Source organism: Rhinichthys klamathensis, unplaced genomic scaffold (assembly GCF_029890125.1).
Source record: "Rhinichthys klamathensis goyatoka isolate OS25496 unplaced genomic scaffold, OSU_Roscu_1.1 h1tg000068l_1, whole genome shotgun sequence".
NCBI classification, from domain to species: Eukaryota; Metazoa; Chordata; class Actinopteri; order Cypriniformes; family Leuciscidae; genus Rhinichthys; species Rhinichthys klamathensis.
This window is the reverse complement of record NW_026606611.1, coordinates 6,218,995-6,244,954: the sequence shown is the minus strand read 5'-3', so window position 1 is coordinate 6,244,954 and position 25,960 is coordinate 6,218,995. Positions and strand designations below refer to the sequence as shown.

Sequence of the window (25,960 nt, the reverse complement as noted above, 5' to 3'; positions counted from 1 at the left end):
CATAACAATCTATCAATAAATGCACACACCTTGTCCTCTGCTTTTGACACTGGCCCTGCGCTACAGATTCAAGAACAAGCTGAATAACGCAGCCTAAAACGGGGATGAGCCGAGCCCTAAGCCTACCGTCGGAGCTTTAAAAGGGAGTAAGGGACTGAGGCGATCATGAATTAGTGTAGGCTACATATTACATACTAGTTAATCGCAAATGTTTAGGGGGCCTTGGTGGAAATTTAAGTGGTCCTCCTAAAATGGCCCTAGTGACACCCCTGCAGGTCATCTTGTATAGGACATTTAATAAAAAAAGCCAGTCCAAAGAGTGCATAAGTGGGATCACAACATCAGGGGAACAGAATGTCAACACAATGTTCAGATAAATGTGAATCATGTGAATTTGAATCCAAACTTACCCCTTGGCTCATTCACAATTTCATAACCCTATTTGAGATGCTTCCTCATTCACTTCTTGAAAAAACAGAGAAACCCTGAGAAAAACTCGGTGTCAGTTAAAGGTGTTTTCACATCTGTGCAGTCAGTCGAAAGCAACTTTATTATAATAAGGGTTAAGGTTACCATATAGTGTGAAACTTACTTTTAAAACACTTTCTTATTATTTATCCAAGAACTAGAGGTGTTACTAAATGCTAGATTATACATACTTATAATAAACTTAAATGTATTTGATTATAGATATATTCGTACAACCACTAGTAGACAGACAGACAGACAGACAGACAGACACAGACAGATAGACAGATAGACAGATAGATAGATAGATAGATAGATAGATAGATAGATAGATAGATAGATAGATAGATAGATAGATAGATAGACAGACACAGACATATAGACAGATAGATAGATAGATAGATAGATAGATAGATAGATAGATAGATAGATAGATAGATAGATAGATAGATAGATAGATAGATAGATAGATAGATAGATAGATGGCCTACTGTGGACTTTAATATAGGCCTAAATGTTTCTACTCGCCCAATAATACAGATGGGCTAACTAATTAATTTGAATATGACCTCGTGTGTATGCGCGAGTAAGCAAACACCGCGTAACTCACTCTCTATTGGCTGTTGCACTACTGAAGTTTTAAAAGCCAGACAGAGTGGAGCCAAGTTTCGTGACGTCACCTGACCGTAGCACAACTTCAAGACTGCCCAGGCATAACATAGCAACCAACTGTATCCTTCCGCCTTTATATCTAGAGTAGACTGTAGACATGAATGTATGTGGTATTCGCTCATGACACGTTTGATTGTATGCTGTGCACACATAAGTTGTTTTGTCATATAATTTTCACATAAATAGATAACAAAAATTAAGCCTATAGCGCCTAATGTTGAAAGTAATAAAATGACAGAAGCCCTTTTTAAAATATCAAAATAATAACATGCCTAAAATAATACTGTGTTAGAAATGCATTTCTGTCTGTTTTTATAAATTGCCAACCATAAAACCAGGGGTAAATTAACTACAATTTATTCACTTCGTTCTGTCAGTAGGCTATTGATGACTTTATTATTTTTGATTGGATAATTCAATGATATCTGTCTGTTGGAAACATGAAAACCATAAGCTATATATGGGGCCCCACACAGCAATAAATGCACATACTAGGAAACTGTGAATGCTGAGTTACCTGTATCACTTACAATTACTTTCGCCATCATATAGCCTAGTCAGTGCCTTATGATCTAATTACAACAGGCATTTTCCTCGAGTAAATGCCTTCTGATGTTGTCCATCTTTCAGCCACAATAGAGAAACCATCATACTCACATAATACTATACTCCATTTATCACAGACATCTTTCTTTTGATCATCATCTCAAGTGCATCTGCAGGCACTGAGCTAACAGTGTGAGAGGAAGAAGAGTGGTCGGTTGTCAAATGGGCGGATGGATATGCACTAATGTGCTTCGCCTCCAGTCTGTTTGACGCCAGGACGGGTGAGAGAGAGAGAGAGAGACGAGGGAAAGAGAGGCAGGAAAGAAGGGAAAAGACTCCTTCATGTCGGTGTCTGTTAAACAGAGCAAAGGTCGACAGACTCTACACCATTTCATGAAAGGTATGCAATCTAATGATAATACATCCAGCCGATAAAGACGGTTCAGCGGTCACTTATCAACTTTATTCCAGTAAGGGATGGTGGCTTTTCCGCAGGGGGTGTTGAGAAGTGATTGAAAAAGTTTCCTTGCTGGGTTTTTCTTTTAATTTGTGTACGAATGAGGTGAGGAAAACACGTGAACGAAGTGTATTGACATTTTATACAAATAACATTTTAAATATGTATAACATGTTATATGCAGCATTTTGAGGTTGTAATTGTTATTTGGGTTTAATTAAACCGCAAATGTAACTGGCTAACTGGCTATGTAGCAACTCGGCTAGCAGTAAGTTAAGTTTTTACACAATAGAGAAAAACAAACGAAACAAAAATGTAACCAATAATATATCGTTATGATTTTTCGAAAGTTTTGCGAACGGATAATGTTATCAAAAAATAAAAGCGGTTTGAATTTAAAATTAATACCCATGTTTTGAACTCAATTCCACAAAGTTGCGGCTAAAATGTAGCTTAGCTTCACTCCTCTCGTTTATTGAGCCAATAAGTTAACGTTACATAGTTACGGTTTAAATCTGATCCGCACATATCTACATACAAAACCCCACGAGGATCAAATAAACAACAGTGTATTTAATAATAATTGGTGTGTAGTAGAAGAAAGTGACTGTTCGCATTCTTGTGTGGAGAGATGTGCGTGTCGTGGCGTGTCTTTCTGGCTGTGTCTCAAAACCCAGTATGCTGCCCACTCAGACAGCATTATGGGGCTTTATAATCTCAAAAACTGGTGTTGTTCTTCCTTGGCTCAAACTTTCTAAACGTGCTTGTGATGCCCCAAGATGCTGTCTAGATGGGCAGCTAACTCGGTTCTGAGGGACAGTTAGTGAGTCTGTCTGATATTAACCCCTTGAAAGCACATTCAAAGAGCTTTGTTTATCGTTTAGCGATCAAATCGTTCATGGGTGAGGGATAAAGTAAAGTTTACGTTTTTTCTCTTTGGTCGAGCATTTGAGCTGGTGTGATGAGCTTTTATCATTGAATCATCCACATTTGAAGTATTTGGGAATATCCATGGTGTCCTTCCCAAAGTTCATCATTGAAGCAGTTGTGAAGATGAAGATTGTTGTCAAGATATAAATAGGTGTTTTTTGTTTGTTCTGAGGTTTAAATATGTGGTCTGAGACTTGTTTATTGCTGGAGCGTTCCTTGAACCTATTAGATAAAGAGCTTCAAAAAGGTTTTCCCTGGCCTTGATGCACAACGACAGATGCTACACTTTAAGTTTTTTTTTTTTTTAAGTATCAATGTCAATCCTTTGTAGAAACAGCATTTGAAAGTCATCAGCTTGTTTTTGACCTTGACAGAGGGGAGGTTTAGAAACGGTCAGCTTGTAACATGTTAACAGAGATGGAGTGCATTTAAAGAGCAGCATCACCATGTTCCTGGCTTTCATGCATCACATAGTAAGATTCTGATTTGTAAGTGTAATATTTTTTTAAAAAAATTCGTTTGTTTTTTTGCATGGTGTTGCATAAATATCTATATTTTACGTCTGTCTTAATTTACTTAAAGGGACAGTTGTTCACCCTCAAGTTGTTGCAAACATGAATTTCTTTCTTCTGCTGAACACAAAAGCAGATATTTTGATGGACCCCATTGACTTCTATAGTTTTCCCATACTATGGAAGTCAATGGGGACCCGTCAACTGTCTGGTTACAAACATTCTTCAAAATATCTTCTTTTATGTTACACACAAGAAAGAAACTCCTACAGGTTTGGAACAACTTGAGGGTGAGTAAACGATGACAGAACTGTCTTACTTAAAGGTCTTACTCCGCTCACTTTTTAAAGAAAACAGTCTGGGTTGGTAAACATTTTGAACAAGATTAACAATGTACATATACAAAACAATAAATAGCCAGTGAATGAAAATAAACCTTACAGACAATGGGTCTCTCATTCACTAATAATTGCGTGGATTATTTGTTTTTATTCTGACTAATTCACAACACGTGCATACGCACATTACGCACATGGATTTGTGCTTACGTTAATGAATTTGGAGTATTCTAAATGAGCGACCGCGTGTCCGAGGTTAGAAATTTTAATATAACATGATGCCAAAACGATGTCCATATAAGGGCTTTCCTTTTGTCTCTCTCAGTAAACATGATGCTCAATAGGACGCACTCTCGCAGCAAGATCTTCGGGCAATGCCAAGTGTACCATCCTCTAAACAAGTTATCACACAAAAACCTATTACAAATATAGACCTCTGATTAACCAGCTGTGTATCTGCATTTTGCACAGCTATAGCTATATCGACGATATTAGTTCGTATTTCAACATGTCAGGGGAAAACTTACGGACACATTATCCTCTCGTGCAGTTACAGATACAGCATTTTACTGTACTTCTGTATGAGATGAGAACACATTTTTATAATTTCTTGGGTCAAGAATGAGTCGGAGATTGCTATATATTTCCTCCTTCCTATAGCTACCACAAAAAGCTCGCTCTGTCTGGATGCGCAGTAAGGAAGCTTTCCTGTCATATAGCCTATCGCTATAGGCACACTTTAATAAGGCCAAAGAAAGCAGGTTAATGTTTACATGCCGGGAGAAATCGGGGGTATGGGACAAAAATCGAGCTGTGTCATTCGGTTTATGCTTAAACCGTTTATTAATTTAATAAGCCGTTGCCTTATTAAGCATAATCGAGTTAAGAGTGTGCATGTAAAAGTGAAAGCAAAAACTGACTGAGCTTTTGGCATCTGCCTCTGCATTATAGGCGCTTTCTCTGAGACGACGAGAGGAATATACCTCAACATAAGCTGTTAACGGTAGCCTATCAACTATCTTAATGTACTCGCTTAATAATTTTCTTGTTGACCATACTTAATGACAGTGAAACAATGAGAAGAATCAGTATTTCTTGTTAAACAAGTTTTAAAGCTACGTTTGATTTCCACACCTAAAGACTGTTATTAGTGATATTATTATTATTAAAATAATTTGTAAATGTATTGTTACTAGTGTCATTAAATGCTTTGTTAATGAGCCGTGAAAACAACAAAATGCTGATGAACAACGCTGCCATTTTTATCTTAAACAACAGTTTTGTAGTCTGTTTTAAATAACATTTTCTTTGAGGAGTATTCAATCCTCATGTGCGTGTCACAAGTGTGGTTATGTGGTGATTAGGGAAGGCACACATACAGTATATATATAATGAAATATATTTAAGATGTAACATGTAGGCTATGTTTAAGATTTCATCTAAACCTGTTTGTAAGACCACCCCGAGATTTTTGTGAACGTGTGGTTTCAGTTGTTCCTACATTTAGAACGCATGTTATTAATGAATCATGATTTGTTCGTAAAAATGTTCGTACGCACAAATCATTATTTGCTCACGGTTAGTGAATGAGACTCATTGAGTATGCCACATTATCAAGCATTTGTTTAGTAGATGATAATATGATATTTGGTTAAAAAATCTGGTTGTATTTTGCTCCTACAGTTTTAGCCTGTTCTTAGCGCCTAGTTTTTGCAACAGCAGAATTTGTTTCCATAGAGTCTCTGAATATCTGCCAACGTGTAACATCTGTCACATAGATGTTCATGTGAGTGCTCACATCTGTTGTCGATCTTGAGCTGTTACCTGATCATGAATAATATATCTGTTGAATTTAATGTAATCCATTGAAGATGTATATCATTACAAATGTGTTTTTCTCTGCATTCTTGATCGTATTTGAGCCAGTGAGAACAATAGGGTGGTTATTGTTGTGCGCAGCATAAAGAGGGTCTATCTATTAGTGTCGACGATGTAAGGCTCCAGGGATGGAGAGACTGGATGGTGTCAAGCAATTAAACAGCCCCCCTCGTAACGACTGCATCTTTGTCTTGGATGGGTGTGACCCTATTTACAAAAAGAGAAATGGTCTTGTTCTGGGTTTGTAAGAAAGCCTTATTTGTCTGATCATAGTCAAACTGATAAAATTGTAAGGCTGTGCTTTTGTCTTGCCTCTGTCCTGCTCTTAAATGTCACTGAAATGTTAGATGGCTCTTTCAATCTGGCTATTATACCTAATTGTATACGTAATTTGATTTTAAGGATAATGCATGGGTTGAAGCCCACTAGAGGCATTGCGACTGCAAGACACGACAGTCCTTGTAATAAATCAATTGATCCAGTAGAGAATAAAAGTGCCTCTTCCTTGGTCTGGAGCTCTACATTAGTGTCAAAATGTGACTCCATTATGATTTAGAAGGCTGACTTCATGTGTAATTTCGCAAATGGCACTGCCCTTGAATGTATATCATAATTATGAAGCAGCATTAAGATGCTGTTATGTTGCAGTTGTGGTCAGAATCTTAACATTATTTTCATTATTTGGGATGAAGCAGATGACTGTCAATTTTCATTTTAATGACATTATTAGACTCACGCCAAACATTTCTTCTTCGCTTTTTAAAGCAAAATTGCTTCCTCGCCATGAAATAAGAGCACAGAAAGAGTAAAAGCTTTAAGTGGGAGGCTTTAGTGACTGCTAGAAAATCAATACGGGTAATGCTTTCTGTGCTGCTTATTTTGCAAGTGGAGCAGCTGAGTGTGAAGGCAGGATGGAGATAGGGAACAGGGAAGTGTGTGTTTGTGTATTGAGCCTCTATATTGCTGATCTGAGTCCTGTACTTCCTATTGTTAAAGCTTTGTTATCATCAGTCCCTCAGCAATAAAGGCAGAGTGTGCTGGTTACAAGCTGATTGCTCGTTTCTGCTGATTAGCAAGACGTTTTGGTGTGTGCCGTGACGTCCCATTGAACATAATCTCAGGAAGATTTCAGGAATTCAATCTCTAGTTTTATTTTTACCATTATCGAATGTTTGCCATTGATCAGACTTGGAACAGTTTAAAATAATGAATTGTAATATGTTACGCTCTTGGCACAATTTGCCAGCATAACATTCATTACCACAAAAAAAATCTTCTGTTTTTTTTAAACATAGCCTAGTACATGGGCAGCTTATTGACCAAATGTTGACATGTTGCTGTTTTGTAGGTATAGCGTCAAATTATACATGCTTCCATCAGTCTAGTATGAAAATACACTTGCCTCCAGTGAAATGCAGGTACTATTTCCACAGTAATGAGTAGTTTTTTGCTCATGTCATGTGACTTAGGCTACCTACTTAATATTACACATCTCCAGTAAACATTGTAAGCAAGCACTGGTCTTACTGCAAATGCAATTTTTTTTAGCAAATTTTAAATAAGTACATTTGAATGTTTATTTTTAAAACTTTAAACCCTTGAAATGCATATCCCCATATACTTGCTAGTAACTGCCATACTATTGCTCCAATTTTTGAAGTAACCGTTTTTCTAACTTTGGGATCAATTTAAAAAAAATAATTTAGCACATTCATTCAGAAGGATGCATTAAATTGATCAAAAGAGACAGTGAAGACTTTTATTTATTACAAAAGATAGCCATTTCAAAGAAATGCTGTTCTTTTGAATGTTCTATTCAAAGAATCCTGAAAAACGTTTCACTGTTTTCAAAAAACATTAAGCAGCACAACTGTTTTCAGCATTAATAATAAATGTTTCTTAAGCTCCAAATCAGCATATTAGAATGATTTCTGAAGGATCATGTGATACAGAAGTAATGATGCTGGCTTTGCCATCACAGGAATAAAGCATCAGTGCACACTGTGTCTGCACAGCCATTTTCAGATCTCTCCAGAGATCGGGTTCAAGTCTGTGCTCTGGCTGGGCCACTCAAGGACATTCACAGAGTTGGCCCATAGCCACTCCTTTGTTATCTTGGCTGTGTGCTTAGGGTCGTTGTCCTGAGGTCTAGAGCGCTCTGGAGCAGGTTTTCAACAAGGATGTCTCTGTACATTGCTCCATTCATCTTTCCCTCAATCCTGACTAGTCTCTATCCACAGCATGATGCTGCTGCCACCATGCTTCACTGTAGGGATGGTATTGGCCAAGTGATGAGTGGTGCCTGGTTTCCTCCAGACGTGACGCTTGCCATTCAGGCCAAAGAGTTCAATCTTTGTTTCATCAGACCAGAGAATTTTGTTTCTCATGGTCTGAGAGTCCTTCAGAAGCCTTTTGGCAAACTCCAGGCGAGCTGTCATGTGCCTTTTACGGAGGAGTGGCTTCCGTCTGGCCACTCTACCATACAGGCCTGATATGTGGAGCGCTGCAGAGATGGTTGTTCTTCTGGAAGGTTCTCCTCTCTCCACAGAGAAACGCTGGAGCTCTGTCAGAGCTGACTAAGGCCCTTCTCCCCCAATCGCTCGGTTTGGCCGGGCGGCCAGCTCTAGAGTCCTGGTGGTTCCAAACTTCTTCCATTATGGATGATGAAGGCCACTGTGCTCATTGGGACCTTCAATGCTGCAGAACTTTTTCTGTACCCTTTCCCAGATCTGTGCCTCGATACAATCCTGTCTCGGAGGTCTACAAACAATTCCATGGCTTGGTTTGTGCTCTGACGTATACTGTTAACTGTGGGACCTTATATAGACAGGTGTGTGCCTTTCCAAATCATGTCATATCAACTGAATTTACCTCAGGTGGACTCCAATCAAGTTGTAGAAACATCTCAAGGATGATCAGTGGAAACGGGATGCACCTGAGCTCAATTTTGAGTGTCATGGCAAAGGCTGATGTGATTTATTTTTTCCCGTTTTTTATTTTTAATAAATTTACAAAGATTTCAAACAAACTTCTTTCACGTTGTCATTGTGGGGTATTGTTTGTAGAATTTTTGAGGAAAATAATGAATTTAATTCATTTTGGAATAAGGCTGTAACATAACAATGTGGAAAAAGTGAAGCGCTGTGAGTACTTTCTGGATGCACTGTATATGAATGTCACAGCACAAAATGGTGCATGCGCACAGCTAGTGTTAAGGCTGTTTCACACTCACAGGAGACGAGTCTCAAGTGTCTAGGTCATTTTCAAAGAGAATGCATTTTTTTTCCATTCCACTGCACATTTTTTAATCGTTTTTCTATGTAAACGGTAGGGTTGGGTACCGAAACTCGGTGCCAATAGGGAACCGGTTCCGACGTAAACGGTAGTAACCAGACCGAATAAGAACGAAAATTTCGGTGCCTGATTTCGGTGCCTAACTTCATTAGGCACACACGCGCACACACACACACACAAGGTCTCTCGCTCGCTCTCTCTCCGCCGTGCGTGTGCTACACAGTTTGGAGCGCAGTTTCTTCTGTCTCGCATGCGCGCTCTTTCTCACAAGGTTTGGCTGCATTTCAGGTGTAAAATTACGTGTCAGAACGCCCTCTGGGTGTGCCGATAGTCTGAATCCCATATAGAATCAAGCCAATTCATTGGCTGATGGCGCGGGCGCCGCCTCGACGCACTTACGTCGTCATATTATGTTGGCGCGCGCGCGCCATCTGCTCCGTCCTCAGATTTCTCTGCCGAAAAAGGAAGCTGGTCGGCAGCGCGAGGAGCTTGGCAGCGTCCCGTTCCCAATTGAGAGATGTTACACCAGTAACCAGAGATGTTCTCTTTCATAGGTTCACTCAACGCTGCGTAGCTAAGAAGCAGTGGATTTGTAGGCTGCTGTATCACGTGCCGTTTGAACTGACGCGCTACAGCGATCTGTCACATTTCAAAGAGCCAAAACGTTATTTATTGTGTGAATCTCGTAAAAATATTGACAGAATCTGACAGCTGTGGATTTGTTCCATATCAAAAGTAACCTTCTCTGTCTTGTCTGTCAGTGTCCTCTTTGTCCGCGATTTTTCTGTGTAAAAAGGGTCATTTGCGTGAGTCTCACGGTCAATGCGTGAGAGTTGGCAGCTCTGCCTGCTAGTAATCTCTATTAATCTCCAGTATTATTACATTGTTTGATACAATATTGTTTCATTTGATATTATGTAAATATTAATTTTTATTTTATATTGGTTTTATTATTACCATATGTTACTTGTATTTATATTGTTTAAAGATTTAAGTTAATATTGTGTCCAGTTTGGCCCTGTAAATTAAAGGGTATTATTTTTTGATAAAGTGTGTGCGGTTTCATTTTCTTAAGTACCGATTTAAGAACCGTTTAAGCACCGGAACCGTTTAAAAAATACCGAGTAGGTACTGGAATCGGATAAAACCCAAACGATACCCAACCCTAGTAAACGGACATGTCTTTTGCAGTATCTCGTGCATAACGGCATCATAATCATGCAATCAAGTTAAAGTAAGTTAAAAAAAAATTAAACACGCCTCTACAAAAATAGTTTTATCTGCAGATATGGCCTGTCGCTCATATGAACATCTGAGTACTAAGTAGGGTTTGTGTTTTTCAGCAATAGTGTGCACCCTTACTTCACTGAGAAAAGAGGGTCAGGTAAAAATCTGTAGAAGGAAAAAACTTAAGTCCCTTCTGTGCATTTGCAGGTGTTTTTTCCTACTTGTTAATTGTTATCTTTTTGTTAGAAAATGTTAATTTATTATTATTATTTTTTTTATAATAAGTTTATTTATTTATTTATTTTTTGACAGCATTTTCAGTATATAAATATTCTTAAGAATTAAAATAATTGTTGACCATAATATCGTTTATTTCAATTATTTCTGGGACAATATATCGCCCACCTAAATGACCCACTGGCCTACCTAAACCATTGATTTCGTGTGGAGCATTAATACTGTAAACAACTCGTAACCTGCATGCATGTTAATAATTAAAGCACTGCGCTTTACTCTGAAACCTGCAACGTATATATTTATTTAACTGAATTGCAGCCTTTGTGATCTAATAATGTGGTTCATGGATTCTCGTCCGTGGAATGCGACACTTCAAATTGACTACGCGGGCAAATTGAAATTGAGTTTAAAAAAAAAAAAGTACTCAAATTTATTCTCGGAATATTGACAGCCCTAATTGAACCCCTTTTTACATTTTATCTTACGAACTGCAAAATTTGATTTGTACTCCTGGTGGAAGACAATGACATGTCAATTAAAGCTTGTGCTATTAATGTCAGAGCTTGTTTGAGTGCTCCTGCTTCCGTTGTATATACGTGCCTGTACGTAAACAGGGCTTGAACAATATAGGGGCAGCTCTGCTGTACTAACACTGATGGCGAAATGTGAAGAGATTACCTACTTTACCTACTTTTTGTAGATGTTCGGCTGTTGCTCGCCCATCTTAACTGTACCTTTCACTAATAATGAAGTGATCCATCATTCTCATTTTACAGAACGCATAGTGTGGTTTTGACAGGACAAACACCGTAGTGGTCTGGGAGTGCTTTGAATAGTAACATTTTGTCCCGAAGAGCCAATGGGCTGATGTTTGGCAGCTGAAGAGGTCAAGGGGAAGGGATGTGGCTACAGGAAGTGCCTCTCAGAGGTTTTATATCCTCTCTGTCCTGGTTACATTTGCAACATTTTCAACAGCTGTGCTGTGCTCCCGCTCACTCTCACCCTGGGAGCTCCCTGGGTGGGGCAGTGGGAGGCTGTTGCTTACAGATCCAACACAATGAGTCTGTTGTAGTTCACCATAACACATGGAAGATGGGTACATCCTAACAGTTATCTGCAAGACCCCAGATGTGCACGTACGTGTGTTGTTTTTATAAATTGATAGATAGTAGCTTTTTTGTGCACATCCTTTGGACACTGTGATTTTATTTATTTTTTAAGATGGCTATAGGCCTAATTATCATTGTGGGGACAGTGGGCACTAATATTGTGGTTTTAAATGTTTGCTCAAAAACTCGTAAGGAGTCTAATTGTATTGTCAAAACAGTGAATTTTTGACAACTGTGTAGAGCTGAATAGCTGGAAGGTAATTTTTCGTCATCCATAAAAGGCTATGTACTTTTTTTTTTTTTGTCCACATCAATATTTGAAGGATCATATAGGCTATTTGGTGTAATGACAGTTTGTTTTTGTTTTAATGTGCAGTAGCTAGAAGTGTCCATAAATTAAAATAAGAAACTAAAGTAGTTATAAATAAAATTTAAATAATACAATTTCAGCTTTACAAATAGCTCAATTTTCTTCAGGGATCCCAGTCTGAATATACATGACTTTGTCGTTTGTGGTTTACTGGAGAATTTTCATTATTTTTTTAGGTTTAGAAACTACCCTTTTTAAAATGAGGCATACCTCCTATATCCAGGTTTTCTAAGATACAAAAATATTTTGATGAACAGGTGCATTAAAATAAGAAATATCTTGATTTTCAGTTGTTTTAGCTTATTTTAAAGCTTTTGTCTTAATGTAAATAAATGAAGTTTGCTGTAGTCACCATTTCACCATTGTTAGTCTCCTTTTCCCCCTTAATTAATTTTAAAGTAGATAATAGCCGCTTTCCGACCGGAGGGACTTTTGCAGTTCCTATAACCTTTTTTTTCGCGTGTTCCGACCGGACTAAGTTGGGGATTTTTTTGTTCCTCAGACCGTAGTTCCTATAACTCTTTCAGTACCTAGTCTCGAGCGAGGACTTTTTTAGTTCCCTTTCCCTAGGTCTACGTTGATTGGTTCAACTTATAAGTCACGCCCACTGTCATTACATTTTCTTCACTGTCTGTTGCAATTCGCCTATGTATGCTATGCTAACTCATAATAACTTAAGACAAACATAACGCATTCAACCAGCTAATTGCTATGCTTGCTAAACTTACCCGTCGTTTTGTTTGCCTCCTGCGCTCTGCTCTTCTATCTTCTTCCATTATATAACTTAAGATCATATTACGCTGGAGCCTTCTTCTGTGTTTCTCTGTACAGAACTCAAGCATAGTCTTTAAACGCCGCCGTTCGTACTCGTTATTAAGGTCCCAGCAAGGCAGAACAGGAACATTCCGATAGCCTCTTCCATGCTGGTTTGTTGTTGTTGTATGTGGCGGCGCCGCCGCCGCCGTGCTTGTGTCACTCCCTTACCCCTCCTACCAGTTCCTATGGCCACTTGGCCAGTGCGAACGCAAACAGCAAAACCGAGTTTGGGGGAGAGTAGTTCTTAGAACTGTTTAGAAGTGGACAGTTCCTATAAGTTCCTATAAGTATTCCTATAAGTTCCTGTAACTACTTGGTCGGAAAGCGGCTATTGTAAGGTTATGAAAGAAGGCTGTTTTTTGTTGTTTTTTGTTTAAACTATTCTTAGATGGAGTCTTGAAGATCCAATCAAGTCTCTCCTGTCAGATATTTGTCATCATTATAAATTGCCTATGCACATATTTTATTTCCAAACTTATGTCAGTTTCTCTTTTTGTTGCAGGTGCCCCTTCTTGAAGTTTCAACCTGGCCACAATCCATATCTGGCATGGATTAGTCTCTAATATCTAATAGCTGTCTCATCCGTGTTTTCAGCCTTAATTTCTCAATTGCCCTTTACACTAATTTTCGGAGTAGTTGTGACCCAGTTCCACCCCCTGCTTCACTGCAGGCCTTCCTGAGCACCAGCAGCTGCGTCCTGCCTCAACTTCCTGTCCTTGGTCCTGCAAGGCTAAGCTTGTCCACTCCCCACCCCCCCACACACACACAAACACACGCATAATTATCTTCCTGGCACACTGCTGGTCGAGAGCGCTTCAGATCCCACTTTCTGGTGCAGCTCGGCACTATGACCTCCATGTCCAGTCTGTTCTCCTTCACCAGCCCGGCGGTGAAGCGATTGCTGGGATGGAAGCAGGGTGACGAGGAGGAAAAATGGGCGGAAAAGGCTGTGGATGCCCTGGTGAAGAAACTAAAGAAGAAAAAGGGTGCCATGGAGGACTTGGAAAAGGCCCTCAGCAGTCCTGGGCAGCCCAGCAAATGTGTGACCATCCCCCGGTCACTGGACGGGCGGCTACAGGTGTCCCACAGGAAAGGCCTCCCTCACGTCATCTACTGCCGTGTGTGGCGCTGGCCTGACCTGCAGTCCCATCACGAGCTCAAACCCCTCGAGGTGTGCGAATATCCGTTCGGCTCCAAACAGAAGGAAGTGTGTATCAACCCATATCACTACAAAAGAGTTGAAAGTCCAGGTAAGTCATGACTGGTGTGTTCATATTACTCGTGACATAAGTCCTTCTACACAAATGTTTTGTCATATTAAGAATATTATTGACATTTTATGGAAGAGTAATACAAGTACACCACAGTTCAAAAGTTTGTAGTCAGTAAGATTTTAAAAAAAAATTTTTTTTGAAAGAAGTCTCTTACTGTGCGTTCACACCAGACGCGAATAGCACGTCAAATTCGCCTACCGCATCTAGTTATACGCTTGAACACTTTGAATCCATTCGCGCGTCAAGAGTGAAATTGACTCCGAAATTTCGAATCCGACGCGCGTAAATTTCGCTTTAAACTTTTGTTTTTTTACACGCGTCGGATTCGAAACCCGTTGGCGGCCATCTTTTTTATGTTGATCGAGCATTCATTGAGGGAGTTACCGCTCTGGAGAGCAGAACGGCGGCGTAGGGGTCATCGTCGCCGTATTTGTGTCCACCAGACCCTTCGGAGGCGAACCCAGTTTGGCGAGTTTCAGAAAAATAAAAAAGTAATATTGTGAAAAATTATTACAATTTATAATAACTGCTTTCTATTGTAGTATATTTTAAAATAAATGTAATCTAACCCTATGATGCCAAAGCTGAATTTTCAGCATCATTACTCCAGCATTTAGTGCCACATGATCCTTCAGAAATTATTCTAACATGCTGATTTGTAAGGGTGTCACGATTTCGATCTTAAATCGAAATCGATCGAAATTAATTTTTTTTCGAATCGATCAAATTAAAAAATGGAATCGTCGATGCTGCCACGCCCCCATGTCCGGTCGGCGTGCCAAGCGGGGAAACAACACGCGTGTTGAAAAGCTGCGAGTCTATGGTCAACCTCCTCTAACTTAGCTATTCAAAAGATAGCATGGCAACTGCAGATGCATCGACAGAACTTGAACCCCCTCCTCTTTCATTGAAGTCGCAGGTGTGTAAGTTTTTTTGGTTTCCAGTGAGTTATGTTGACAACGTTCGCGCTTCAAAAAAAGCCACAGTTTACTTTGCAGACATTCCAAGTCTCGCGGAAGTTCCTGGAGTCTCCCGCATATTGATAGCGGCTCCCTGATGCCCGCAAATTAGTTAAAATCTCCCGGAATCTAGAGTGAGCGAGCGAGGAAGAGCGCGCAATCGCGCATGCGAGACAGAAAAAACTGTGCTCCAAACCTTATAGCGCGTGCACGGGAGAGAGCGAGAGATCTTGCGTGTGTGCCTCATGAAGCGCATGTAAGACAGAGAGCATCATGATTGGCCTGTTTCGGCTTTAAAAAAATAAATGTAAAAATCATCGAGAATCGAATCGAACCGTGACCTTAGAATCGAAAATTTAATCTAATCGAGGATTTGGAGAATCGTGACACCCCTACTGATTTGATGCTCAAGATGCATGTATTATCAATGCTAAAAACAATTGTATTGCTTAGTTTTGTGGAAACACTGATGCATTTGAGTATTCTTTGATGAATTCCAAAGAACATTTTTATTTCTTTACTGTCACTTTTTTATCAATCTAATGCATCTTTGCCCCCCCCCCCCCCCCCCCAAAAAAAAACTTGCTAACCCGAAACTTTTGAATATTAGTGTATTTTTCAACCAATCGCTATTTAGTCTCAGCAATTTCATATTTTTTGATGAACGGTGTTAAAACTCTTTTGACCAATCACACATCATTAAATCCTTATCCTTAACTGATTTCATCTGTCAGTTTTTTTTCTGAGAAGCTACCGTTGACTGCAAGCAAACAAAAATCAGACAAAATAACAAAGATTGTTCAACATATATGTACCCTGTGAGGATATGTGGCCTGTCATTTCCTTTGCATATCCAGTGGTATAGACCGTGTTGACTATCAGATATCTTTAGCCTCCAGAGGCCCTCTGATCTCTGTAACCCCTGTTGCCCTCTGCTTAGATTGAGATGTACACTGTATTGAGCTTTTCAAGGGCAGATATCACATGTCACTCAGGAGAGAAAACACATTTCTGTTGAAGCTGGAAAACTGATCTGTTGTGCCTTAGCTATTACCTTGGAGCCCAAGCCAGCCAATTGACACACAGATGTCAAGATGCTGTTTTTTTTTTTTTTTTTTTTTTTTTGCCATAAATATTTTAAAATAGAATGTCAGAATGATATGTTAGGATGTTTAAAATGTTATAATCTTTTCTCAGTGCTTCCTCCAGTTTTGGTGCCACGACACAGCGAGTTCAACCCTCAGCACAGTCTTCTAGTGCAGTTCCGCAACCTGAGTCACAATGAGCCTCACATGCCTCTAAACGCCACCTTTCCAGAGTCTTTCCAGCAACACAGCGGAGGGAGCTCCTTCCCCATCTCTCCAAACTCGCCCTACCCTCCGTCTCCCGCCAGCAGTGGTACCTACCCCAACTCTCCTGCAAGCTCTGGGCCATCCAGCCCCTTCCAGCTCCCAGGTACACACGACACCAGTCAAGATATTGATAGACCTTTCGGGATATCTTTGCCAGTGGCAAACTGATATTTTTATTTTCTTTGCTGCTGCAATTGCAAATGGATGCTTGACACTGAATGATTAACCCGTGATATGACGGTGAGTAGTGCAGTGTTGATTGCTGTCCGTAAACAATGGAAATGCCAGCTAAGCACCACACTAAAGCCCAGGGACTTCAGTCCTGCTGGTGGGTGCCCATCACTTGGCACTGGCCCGCACTTCCTCTATTCTACATCAGAGTGATTTGCTGATGCCTGCATCCGTAGGCTGGGTGCACTCAGGCAGGGCAACAATGTTTTATAGCACTGTGGGTTAGAACTAAAGCTGGATTTATTCATAGAAATTGCTCGATTCATTGCAGCATCTGATCTGCTTCAGTGATTAAACAATGAAAGTACTTGAAGCTTTGACGTATATGGCACGTACATTGTGAATATAAACTGTTATACAATATAAGGTCCTTTTTGTGTCAACAGCAGTCTTTAGTGGGATAATCACCAGTGCGGTCCAGCATCAACATTTAAACATTACTGTGCAAAAATAATGTATTAGTATTTCACAATATTATCCTTGATGAGCATAGGATACTTTTTAAAAACTTTTTTTTTTTAAATTACTGACCCAACTTTTAAACAATAGTGTAATTCGGTGGTAATGATTTATTCCGATAATTTTAATCAGTTTTTCTACAGCAAAAATTCAAAGGAAAAACAGCATAATGTTGTTTTACTTGTTCATGTAAAAAAAAACAATCTGATATAGCTGATCCACCAGACGAGCAATGTGACAGCACTCTTTTCCTTTGGCTTCATTGAATTTGTCTGGAAACTTAAGTACCGTAGTAACTAACTCATCAAACCCTTTTTAAAATTCTTCTTGCATTAGATAACGTCTTCCAAGGATTTATTTAGAGCCAGAGGTGTTTTCTTTTATTAGCTATAATCAGTTTCTGGAAGAGATTGTATTTGAATGCAATTTGCTGTTCTATGGGACATTCAGTTAGCCTGGCATGCCAGACCTACATCAAGATGTTAGGTCTGGGAACTCTCCATTGACATGCCTTAATCCGAGGGGCGGGATAAACCTTTCAAAATCCCTCTGCACGCAATAGGATAACGCTACAACCAACCAGAGCAACGAACGGTTGTGGATGAGTGAGTCCCATGCGTTTTTCCACCAGCGGAGCTAATTGATACATTAAACTTTTGCCGTATCAGGTCGGCAAAACTCCGAACACATCTTCCTTTTTTAAGAATGACTTAAGTGGCGTTCTCTTAACTCCAAGTCCTCCAGAGTCGTGGCCAAAGCCGATTCGAAAGACCGCTGCATCTTCATTGTTTTCAAGTAGCAGGGAAATCACCTATGGAAATCACGCGGAACGTCATGAACTGTGCCGTCATTGTGTTAAGCCCACCCGCCGACTCTATACACGATGTGATTGGCCTGACCAGTTTTTGGTTTTTCCAGCTCAAAAGCCTACGGAGAGTAGCTAGACCACACTGGCTGCGAAATAATTTTCGCTGCCGCTAGGGTGCGTCTAGATCAGCCTTTCTCAAAGTGGGTGCCGCGGCACACTGGGGTGCCCCCTGACTGTGTCAGGGGTGCCGCCAAAAAATTACGTAGGCTAAAAAATAAAAATAAATAAAAAATCTGACATTTCATATATAAATATATTTACATAAATACATTCTTCTTCTTTTTAAACATATGAACGTATTAATAAAATTGTAAATTAATTTTAGATAAATATATACGAAAATATATACGGAAAAAAAACGGTGTTGCCTACACCGTGTTATCCTCTTTTTAAAATTTGCACCCTGTTGACTTAAACGGGGCAAGTTTTAAACCTGCTTTTAGCCTCTTAACAACCTTAATGTGTCATTACAAGTGCACAGCCATGTGAGTGAACACGGTGAATCTGACTGCAGTAAATGTGAATGATATGAATAAAAATTATGTTTATTCAGCCAGCTGCTCACATACCCGTATTTTCTTCCTGTTTTCGGTCGAAGTCCACAGTAGGCGATTGTCGAGTGCGCGCGCGCGATCATTGGTAACTAAGCAACAGTGGAGACTCAGACTGTCAGCTGTCAGCCGATGACGGTGCTGTGTGGTGTTCTGAGAATATCAGCTCAAATGCATAGTTCATCCGAATCAGATGTTGAACACACGGAGGAGGTTTGATCGCGCGCGCGAACTCGACAATCAACTACTGTTGACTTCGACCGAAAACAGGATAAAGAGATTATTCCCTGCCTTCGTGAAAGCTCGGATCACAGTTGAGACTGATATATCAGCCCAGGCATCCACGATCCATTGGCAGATAGTGGCGTAAATCGCCCGGCGCTGTCTCCCCGTCTTGGTGCACGTATGTTCACCATCCGTATATAAGGCGCTCCGAGTCCGGATTATAAGGCGCACTGTCGTTTTTTGAGAAAATTAAAGACTTTTAAGTGCGCTTTATAGTGCGGAAAATACGGTATATAAAATTAACCATAAAAATCCATCTCACAAGACCGAAGCAAGACACACACACAACTTGACGCAAGTGACGCAGCGGCAACCCATAGCGACGCGTTATTATAGCAACAACACCTCAGACTGACAGAAACGTAAAAATAAACGTGAATTTAGGCCACTTTAGTTTTGTACACATTGTCATGTTAATTATAAGCAAATAATTTTTTTTTATTGACCACAATATTCCAAAAGGTGCTATAAAATTTTTATTATTATTGTTATTGTTATTTACAGTTCGTATTATGCTCTGTTCATACGGTTCTGTCTAAATAAACAGGACATTTGCATTTACATTTGGGTTATGCAGTGTTTTTAAATTATATTTTACACTGGGGTGCCTTGAGATTTTATGCACTTTTGAAAGGTGCCCTGACTGAAAAAAGTTTGAGAAAGGCTGGTCTAGATTTCTAGGCTAACATTCAGTGGTTGCATTCATAGATGGTAAAACAAACACTTCTAAAGCAATATGTATGTACAAATAATAAACAACCCTGCAATCATGTATTCACACTTGCTCAAATTATACTGTCAACAAAAATCTTCTCTTTAAGTGGTTGTTTCTCTGATTGTTTCCACATCTTGAATATATGTATGGTGGGTGTTTTGATGTAAGGGATTTGTGAAATCTGAGACTAAAAGGTTTCCATAAGATGTGAAGCAGCTTCCTGTAAAGAATAATCACAATTGAGGCTCAAGGGGATTGCAGTGGAAGCCCATTTGTTTGCAGCAGGCTTCATCGTCTGACCTCTCTCTCTTTCTCTCTCTCTCTCTCTCTCTCTCTCTCTCTCTCTCTGGTGTCTTTTTACCAGCTGATACCCCTCCTCCTGCCTACATGCCTCCAGATGAGCAGATGGGACAGGACGGGTCTCAGTCCATGGAGACTGGCAATAGCAGCATGGTTCCTCAGAACATGCCCAGAGGGGGTAAGAAACTATTAACATCCTAATCTAAAGTGGTCTAGGTGTGATATCAAAGAACATATAAAGAACTCCCACGAATCTGAGTATCATCATGTAGCTTGTTCATTTCAGTAGTATTTGTCATAGCTTGTTTTGTAGAGGAAATATTGCCCTATATTGCCAAAGGTCATGCAGAAGCAGACTTTTGAATAAAAGCATACAATTTGAAACGCTTAAGACGGCCCAGTCTGTTGTGATTGGTCTACCACTTACAGTGCGTGTCGGAAACGAAACGCCCATTGTCATATCTGAGTTTCAGCTCCGGGGGTTTCCTCAACACTTGTATATGCAGTGAGAAGAACCGTTACGATGACGTTGGTTTTACGGTATCATTTCGAGCCTGAGTCCTCATCCATGCAAAGTGGATTTGCTTTCACGGTGCAGAAAACAGCGTCTTCTCGACATGGCGACAACACAAACTTTTCCGGGCCTCAGCTACTGCTACAGTGTTTGAGGGTCAAAGTAGATGCTGTACGGGGGCAGCTAATAAAGACTATAGGCTGGCATAATGCAAATTTGTTACAAACCTATGCATGATAGATTCTCACAGGAAATAAGACTGGAATTACGACTCATTTCAGGAAGTTCAGAATTGTTTCATTCTTTTGGGAGACAAAAACTAATTAACTATAATTTATCTGCACTTTAATCGTTTGAACTCTGCAGACCTTTTACGTTCACAAACCGTTATATTACACATTACATGAAAGGTAATATCTGAAAAAGCATAATAGGGGCACTTTAAACGATGGCTGTCATAACTTGTTGTTTTCGTAACGAATTTATTCAAATATGCATTAGGACATCACTAACAGGTTGAAAGAAATATAATGATGATTACGTAATATAGTGTATTTAGAAAATGCTCCTCTAGGTTTTTATCTTTTTAGTTTCATATCAAAAGCACCAAGTTTATGGCGATTTATTGAATGGTAGGAGCACTACAAATGTTTAGTGAAGTTTTGTTCATACTTCAACGGAAAACAGCTTTAACTAAAAGGATTTAAAGGTACACTATGCAACTTTTGCCGCTCTAGCGGTTCATAAAGAGAACTGCATCAGTCTTGCGGAACAACATTGCAGCCGGAGCTACTTCTCTCGTTTATGCGTAGGTTTGGAAGATGGATTCATGATGAACTCGCTGATTATATATTAAAACTTTTGAACAAAAAGTTACATTGTGTAACTTTAAGAATCTGTATTGGTTCATCAAAAGGTGAATTGATTAAAACCCAGCCCTAGTAAAAGGACTAGCAAAATGACTAACAACAGTTCACTCTTTGTACATAACATCTGGGGGCGTTTAGCAAATCAAATGACTACTTGTTTCTCAGAAGCACTCATTGTAGCAACCTGGTACTTTAAAAACACAACTTTGTTTTGTGGCAGACCAAAATAAAACCTGTGCATGGCAATTGTGTAAAAACCAGACAGTGTAGGTAGATTGTAGGTCACAAAATTGAGAAAGCTCATGCATGTTACACAAAAATGGCAAGTCTCTCTAACAACTTCTAGAGTTAAAAACATTGTCGTCATGACTTGTGCAACCTGAATTTCTAACACCGTTTGCTTGTTGTAATCATTAAATCCCTCTGGCAGGTATCCCCCTCTAATCTCTCCAGTATGTTTATCTAGCTGATGTGGTGAAGTATCTGAGCGAGTTGAAACAATAGATGGCTTAAGCTCAAGGTCTTGTTTTATCTTCCTCTTTCAGATGTGCAGCCAGTGGAGTATGAAGAGCCCAGTCATTGGTGCTCTATTGTGTACTATGAGCTGAATAATCGTGTGGGAGAGGCTTACCACGCTTCCTCCACCAGCGTGCTGGTTGATGGATTCACCGACCCATCCAACAACAAGAACCGCTTCTGCCTGGGCCTGCTCTCTAACGTCAATCGCAACTCCACCATTGAAAACACCCGCCGCCACATTGGCAAAGGTATGCATGCAGTTGTTATGCTCAAAGTGCTCCATTTCACTCAATCCTGGAAAACCAGTAGGAGTTATGAAACCCAGTGTGAGGGGTGAAAGCTGTGCTGTCGTCAACCAAAATATTTTAGATGATGAAATAAAGCTGCAATCAAAAAGTGTTTTAAGAAATATTGTATAAGTAAAATATACTAAAATTACTAACTGAACTAAAACTGAAAATCGATTAAAACTATTTCGAAATATTTTATCTAAATAAACATGACAACAAAAGCACAATAAAAATACAAAAAAATGTAACTAAAATGAATGTGAAAACTGAAATTATTAAATTAAAATCTAATTCAAAATATTGCTAACTTTAATAGTATATAAATGCAAAAATAACACAGCAGCAAAGGTTTGTCAGCATGATGACCTAGAATGATGATCTTTACCATGTTTAAGGCCCATTCACACCAAGAACATTAACTATAAAGATAACTACAGCGTTAACTATTAGTGTCCACATCAACACATGATAACTTTGTTTATTAAAGCGCGCACTGCAGTAATGCCGTCTGGTGCTTTAAATGCGGAAGCGTGTGGATTCTAATAATCTGTTTTATTGTTCTGGAAAAAAAACTGCTAGAAAAACGCTTTGTTCCTCTGTGTTTTCTTTATAGCTGTTGTGTGGACTTCCCTATTCTATAGAATTAGAACTATTATAGTTATCATGCTGTATGGCCTTTTAAAAGCTTTCAGATGATTCATGGTGGGTGACCTGGTTGAATAACAAAGAAGACCATTATGTGTTAATATTACAATAACCATTACTCATCTCCACACCTAACAAGGTAAATAAATGTTCTCAAAGAGAATGTGTGTGATTACAATGATGAATCATTGTTGGACTGTTATGGAAACTTTTTTTTAGTTTTACTCTATAATAGAATATTTCAGTACTACATCTTTCCTGTATTTGACTCCTCAGGTGTCCACCTGTATTATGTCGGAGGAGAAGTTTATGCAGAGTGTCTGAGTGACACCAGCATTTTCGTCCAGAGTCGGAACTGCAACTACCATCATGGCTTCCATCCCACAACTGTCTGCAAAATCCCCAGTGGCTGCAGCCTCAAGATCTTCAACAACCAAGAATTTGCTCAGCTGCTTGCTCAGTCTGTCAACCATGGTTTTGAGGCCGTCTACGAGCTCACCAAGATGTGCACCATTCGCATGAGCTTTGTAAAGGTACGAGTATCACCACAGACGATTAGTATTCAGATGGTCATTCACCATTGAAAGTTCAGGGCGGAAGAACCAGGGGCATTTCCTTCAAGGAGGCAAGAGAGGCAGTAGTGCCTCAGAAAATTGGATGAGAAAATGAATCCATATTACAAAAATAAAACAATGCAAATATTACAAAATGTGAAATTAAAAAAAAAAATTTCTAAAGTAACACTATCCGACAGCGACACCAGCAGGTAAAGTTACAGTGAGAGTCCAAGTGTCTTGTGCCTCCTCTGCTCCCATTGAGTTTTAACAGACACCCTAAAGCGTGCGGTGGGTTTAGTGGGGGGTAATTGAGAACGAATGGGGGAAAGTCACGTGAGAGGAGGCAATGTCTCCATCACGCTATGATTGGATGGGATTGGTTGGTGCTATAAATCCTGCCTCTTGTTTTTGTGCGCGTTAGCGAATCGGTCTGAATCAACAAAATGATGACGTTAATGGGAAGAATAATTAGAAATTAAGTGAGCAACCGTTCTTTGTCATGTCAAAATCAAACTTCAAATGGCCTGAGAACATTTTTTTTTTTTAATGAATAATCAGCTTGGTGAAATTAAATAAGCTACATATTCCTGTCCGTGACCCCCTTTAATGAGATTGATGACTGATGATAAGAAAATAATTTGACAAATTTAAAAAGAACAGCTGAACATCAGTTCACGAATTAAATGTATTGTTTAAATTGTTAAAGGGTTTGTTCAATTAAAAATTAAAATTATCACATAATTTAGTCAACCTCAAGCCATCCTAGGTGTATATGACTTTCCTCTTTAAGCCAAACACAGTCCTTTTTTTTTTTTAAGCCAAAAAAATGTCCTGGCTCTTCCAAGCTTTATAATGGGAGTGAATGGTACCTTTAGACTTTGAAGCCCAAAAAGTGCATCCATCCATCATAAAAGTAATCCATACGGTTCCAGCGGGTTAATAAACGCCTTCTGAAGCAAAGCAATGCATTTTCGTAAGAAAAATATCCATAATTATAACTTTATAAACTGGCTTCCGGCGAAAGAGTGACCTCTGACTCGATGCATGACGTATTGATGAACACGGAAGCGCAGAGGATAGAGCAAAAAAAAAAAAAACAGCTGGTCACGAATTAGAAGTCTAAAATTAGATTTTTTTTTTTTTTAAAGAGAAATGTCGGAGGAGCTTGAGTTTGTTGCCCAGCCATATTTGTTTGAACCGCGAGAGGCGTCGACTCTCACCTAAGCTTACGCTACTCTACATCATACGTCATACGCCAGAACTCGACTCTCATGTGATCGCACGGGCGGCCTTTACCGGATGCTAGTGATTACAGTTTATAAAGGTATAATTATGGATAGTTTTCTTACAAAAATGCATTGCTTCGCTTCAGAAGGCCTTTATTAACCCCCTGGAGCCGTATAGATTACTTTTATGATGGATGGATGCACTTTTTGGGCTTCAAAGTCTAAAGGTACCATTCACTCCAATTATAACCCTAACCTGTATTTTTTTGTGTGTGTTTTGATTGTGTTTGGCTGAAAGAATTATGGGATAATTATTTTTGGGTGAACTAACCTTTTAATGCCTTTAGGTAATTTTTTTGAATAAATGTATAAAATCTAACTTGTTTTTAATATATTTGTTTAGGGCTGGGGCGCAGAGTATCACAGACAAGACGTGACGAGCACCCCTTGCTGGATAGAAGTGCATCTCCACGGCCCCCTCCAGTGGCTGGATAAAGTCCTTACACAAATGGGTTCTCCTCTGAACCCCATCTCTTCTGTCTCATAATGATGGGCCCCTCTGGGCTGGGAGGATTTTTTGTTTGTCTGTTTGTTTGTTTTTTTAGCATTTTTCTTTCTTTTTTTTCACTTTTGAAAGAAAATTAGGTCTTAAGGGCTGAACTGTTTACACTACCTGCAGAAGGGTTACCGAATCCTGCAGCGATCAGAACGAGAAGAATGAACTGGGGCCACAAGCACATCTGGCAGAGGAAAATTCTAGGCAGTGACACGAAATGGACTAACTACTGCTTTAGCAATTGCCTTCATGTTTGTTTGTTTTTTGCATACAATTGTTTTAAAATTATGCTTGTATGACTGATTTTCTCTAACTGTAGGTAATCTAGTAGATGAATTTGACATGCTTTCATGTATCTCTACTTCACTTTACACCAGTTGAAAATGGCAATTTCCTAGTTCTATGAGAATCTTTTTAATTGCTGTCTAATCCCTGTTATTCGCAAGGCATTTCCCCCTTTATATGTTTACTGTTAAGACTCAAAGCTCATTACAAATGTTTCCTTTTTTATAGCATCTGTTGCCTTAAGGCAAATCAAAGTTACTGCTTTTAAATAAAGTTCTTTTATCTGATAAAGTTTACACGTACAGTAGATTTGTATTTCATTAGCGTTGCATGATTGTGTTTTCTATACAAATTCCTAAAAGTGGAATGCTTGGGCATGGAGACTGAAGTGGACCATGATTTCTGTTATTTGGTTCCCTCTACTGGACAAGTAGTATTTTTTATTGTAGTAGGCATTTCTTTTAAAATCACCGTTTAGACATCAATTTGAGGAGCATTGCAGACAGTCTCTCCAAAATAATAAGGCAACACTTTATTTTACTTGGTATACATGTTGCATGCACTTACTACAGAAATAACTGTAAATTATTCACAATTACAAGCAATTAAACCTAACCATACACGTTGTTAGTGTATATTACTCAGTACTTG

General features: G+C 39.3%; 1 protein-coding gene across 3 annotated transcripts; it reads left to right on the top strand.

Annotated features, from left to right (window-relative positions):
• The first annotated feature begins 1,928 nt into the window (after nucleotides 1-1,928).
• Nucleotides 1,929-25,600, top strand: smad5 (SMAD family member 5). 3 transcript variants are annotated; one of them, XM_056250379.1, is made up of 7 exons: nucleotides 1,929-2,086; nucleotides 13,357-14,104; nucleotides 16,285-16,542; nucleotides 19,913-20,026; nucleotides 21,777-21,998; nucleotides 22,962-23,218; nucleotides 24,872-25,600. In XM_056250379.1, exons 2-7 carry the CDS (start codon nucleotides 13,702-13,704, stop codon nucleotides 25,013-25,015), a joined length of 1,398 nt encoding a protein of 465 aa, XP_056106354.1. In that variant the 5' UTR covers nucleotides 1,929-2,086; nucleotides 13,357-13,701; the 3' UTR covers nucleotides 25,016-25,600. The 3 variants fall into 3 exon arrangements, with proteins under 3 accessions (XP_056106354.1, XP_056106356.1, XP_056106355.1); XM_056250381.1 differs by having other exon boundaries at nucleotides 1,967-2,086; nucleotides 13,449-14,104; XM_056250380.1 differs by lacking the exon at nucleotides 1,929-2,086 and adding an exon at nucleotides 2,152-2,248.
• The last annotated feature ends 360 nt before the right edge of the window (nucleotides 25,601-25,960 follow it).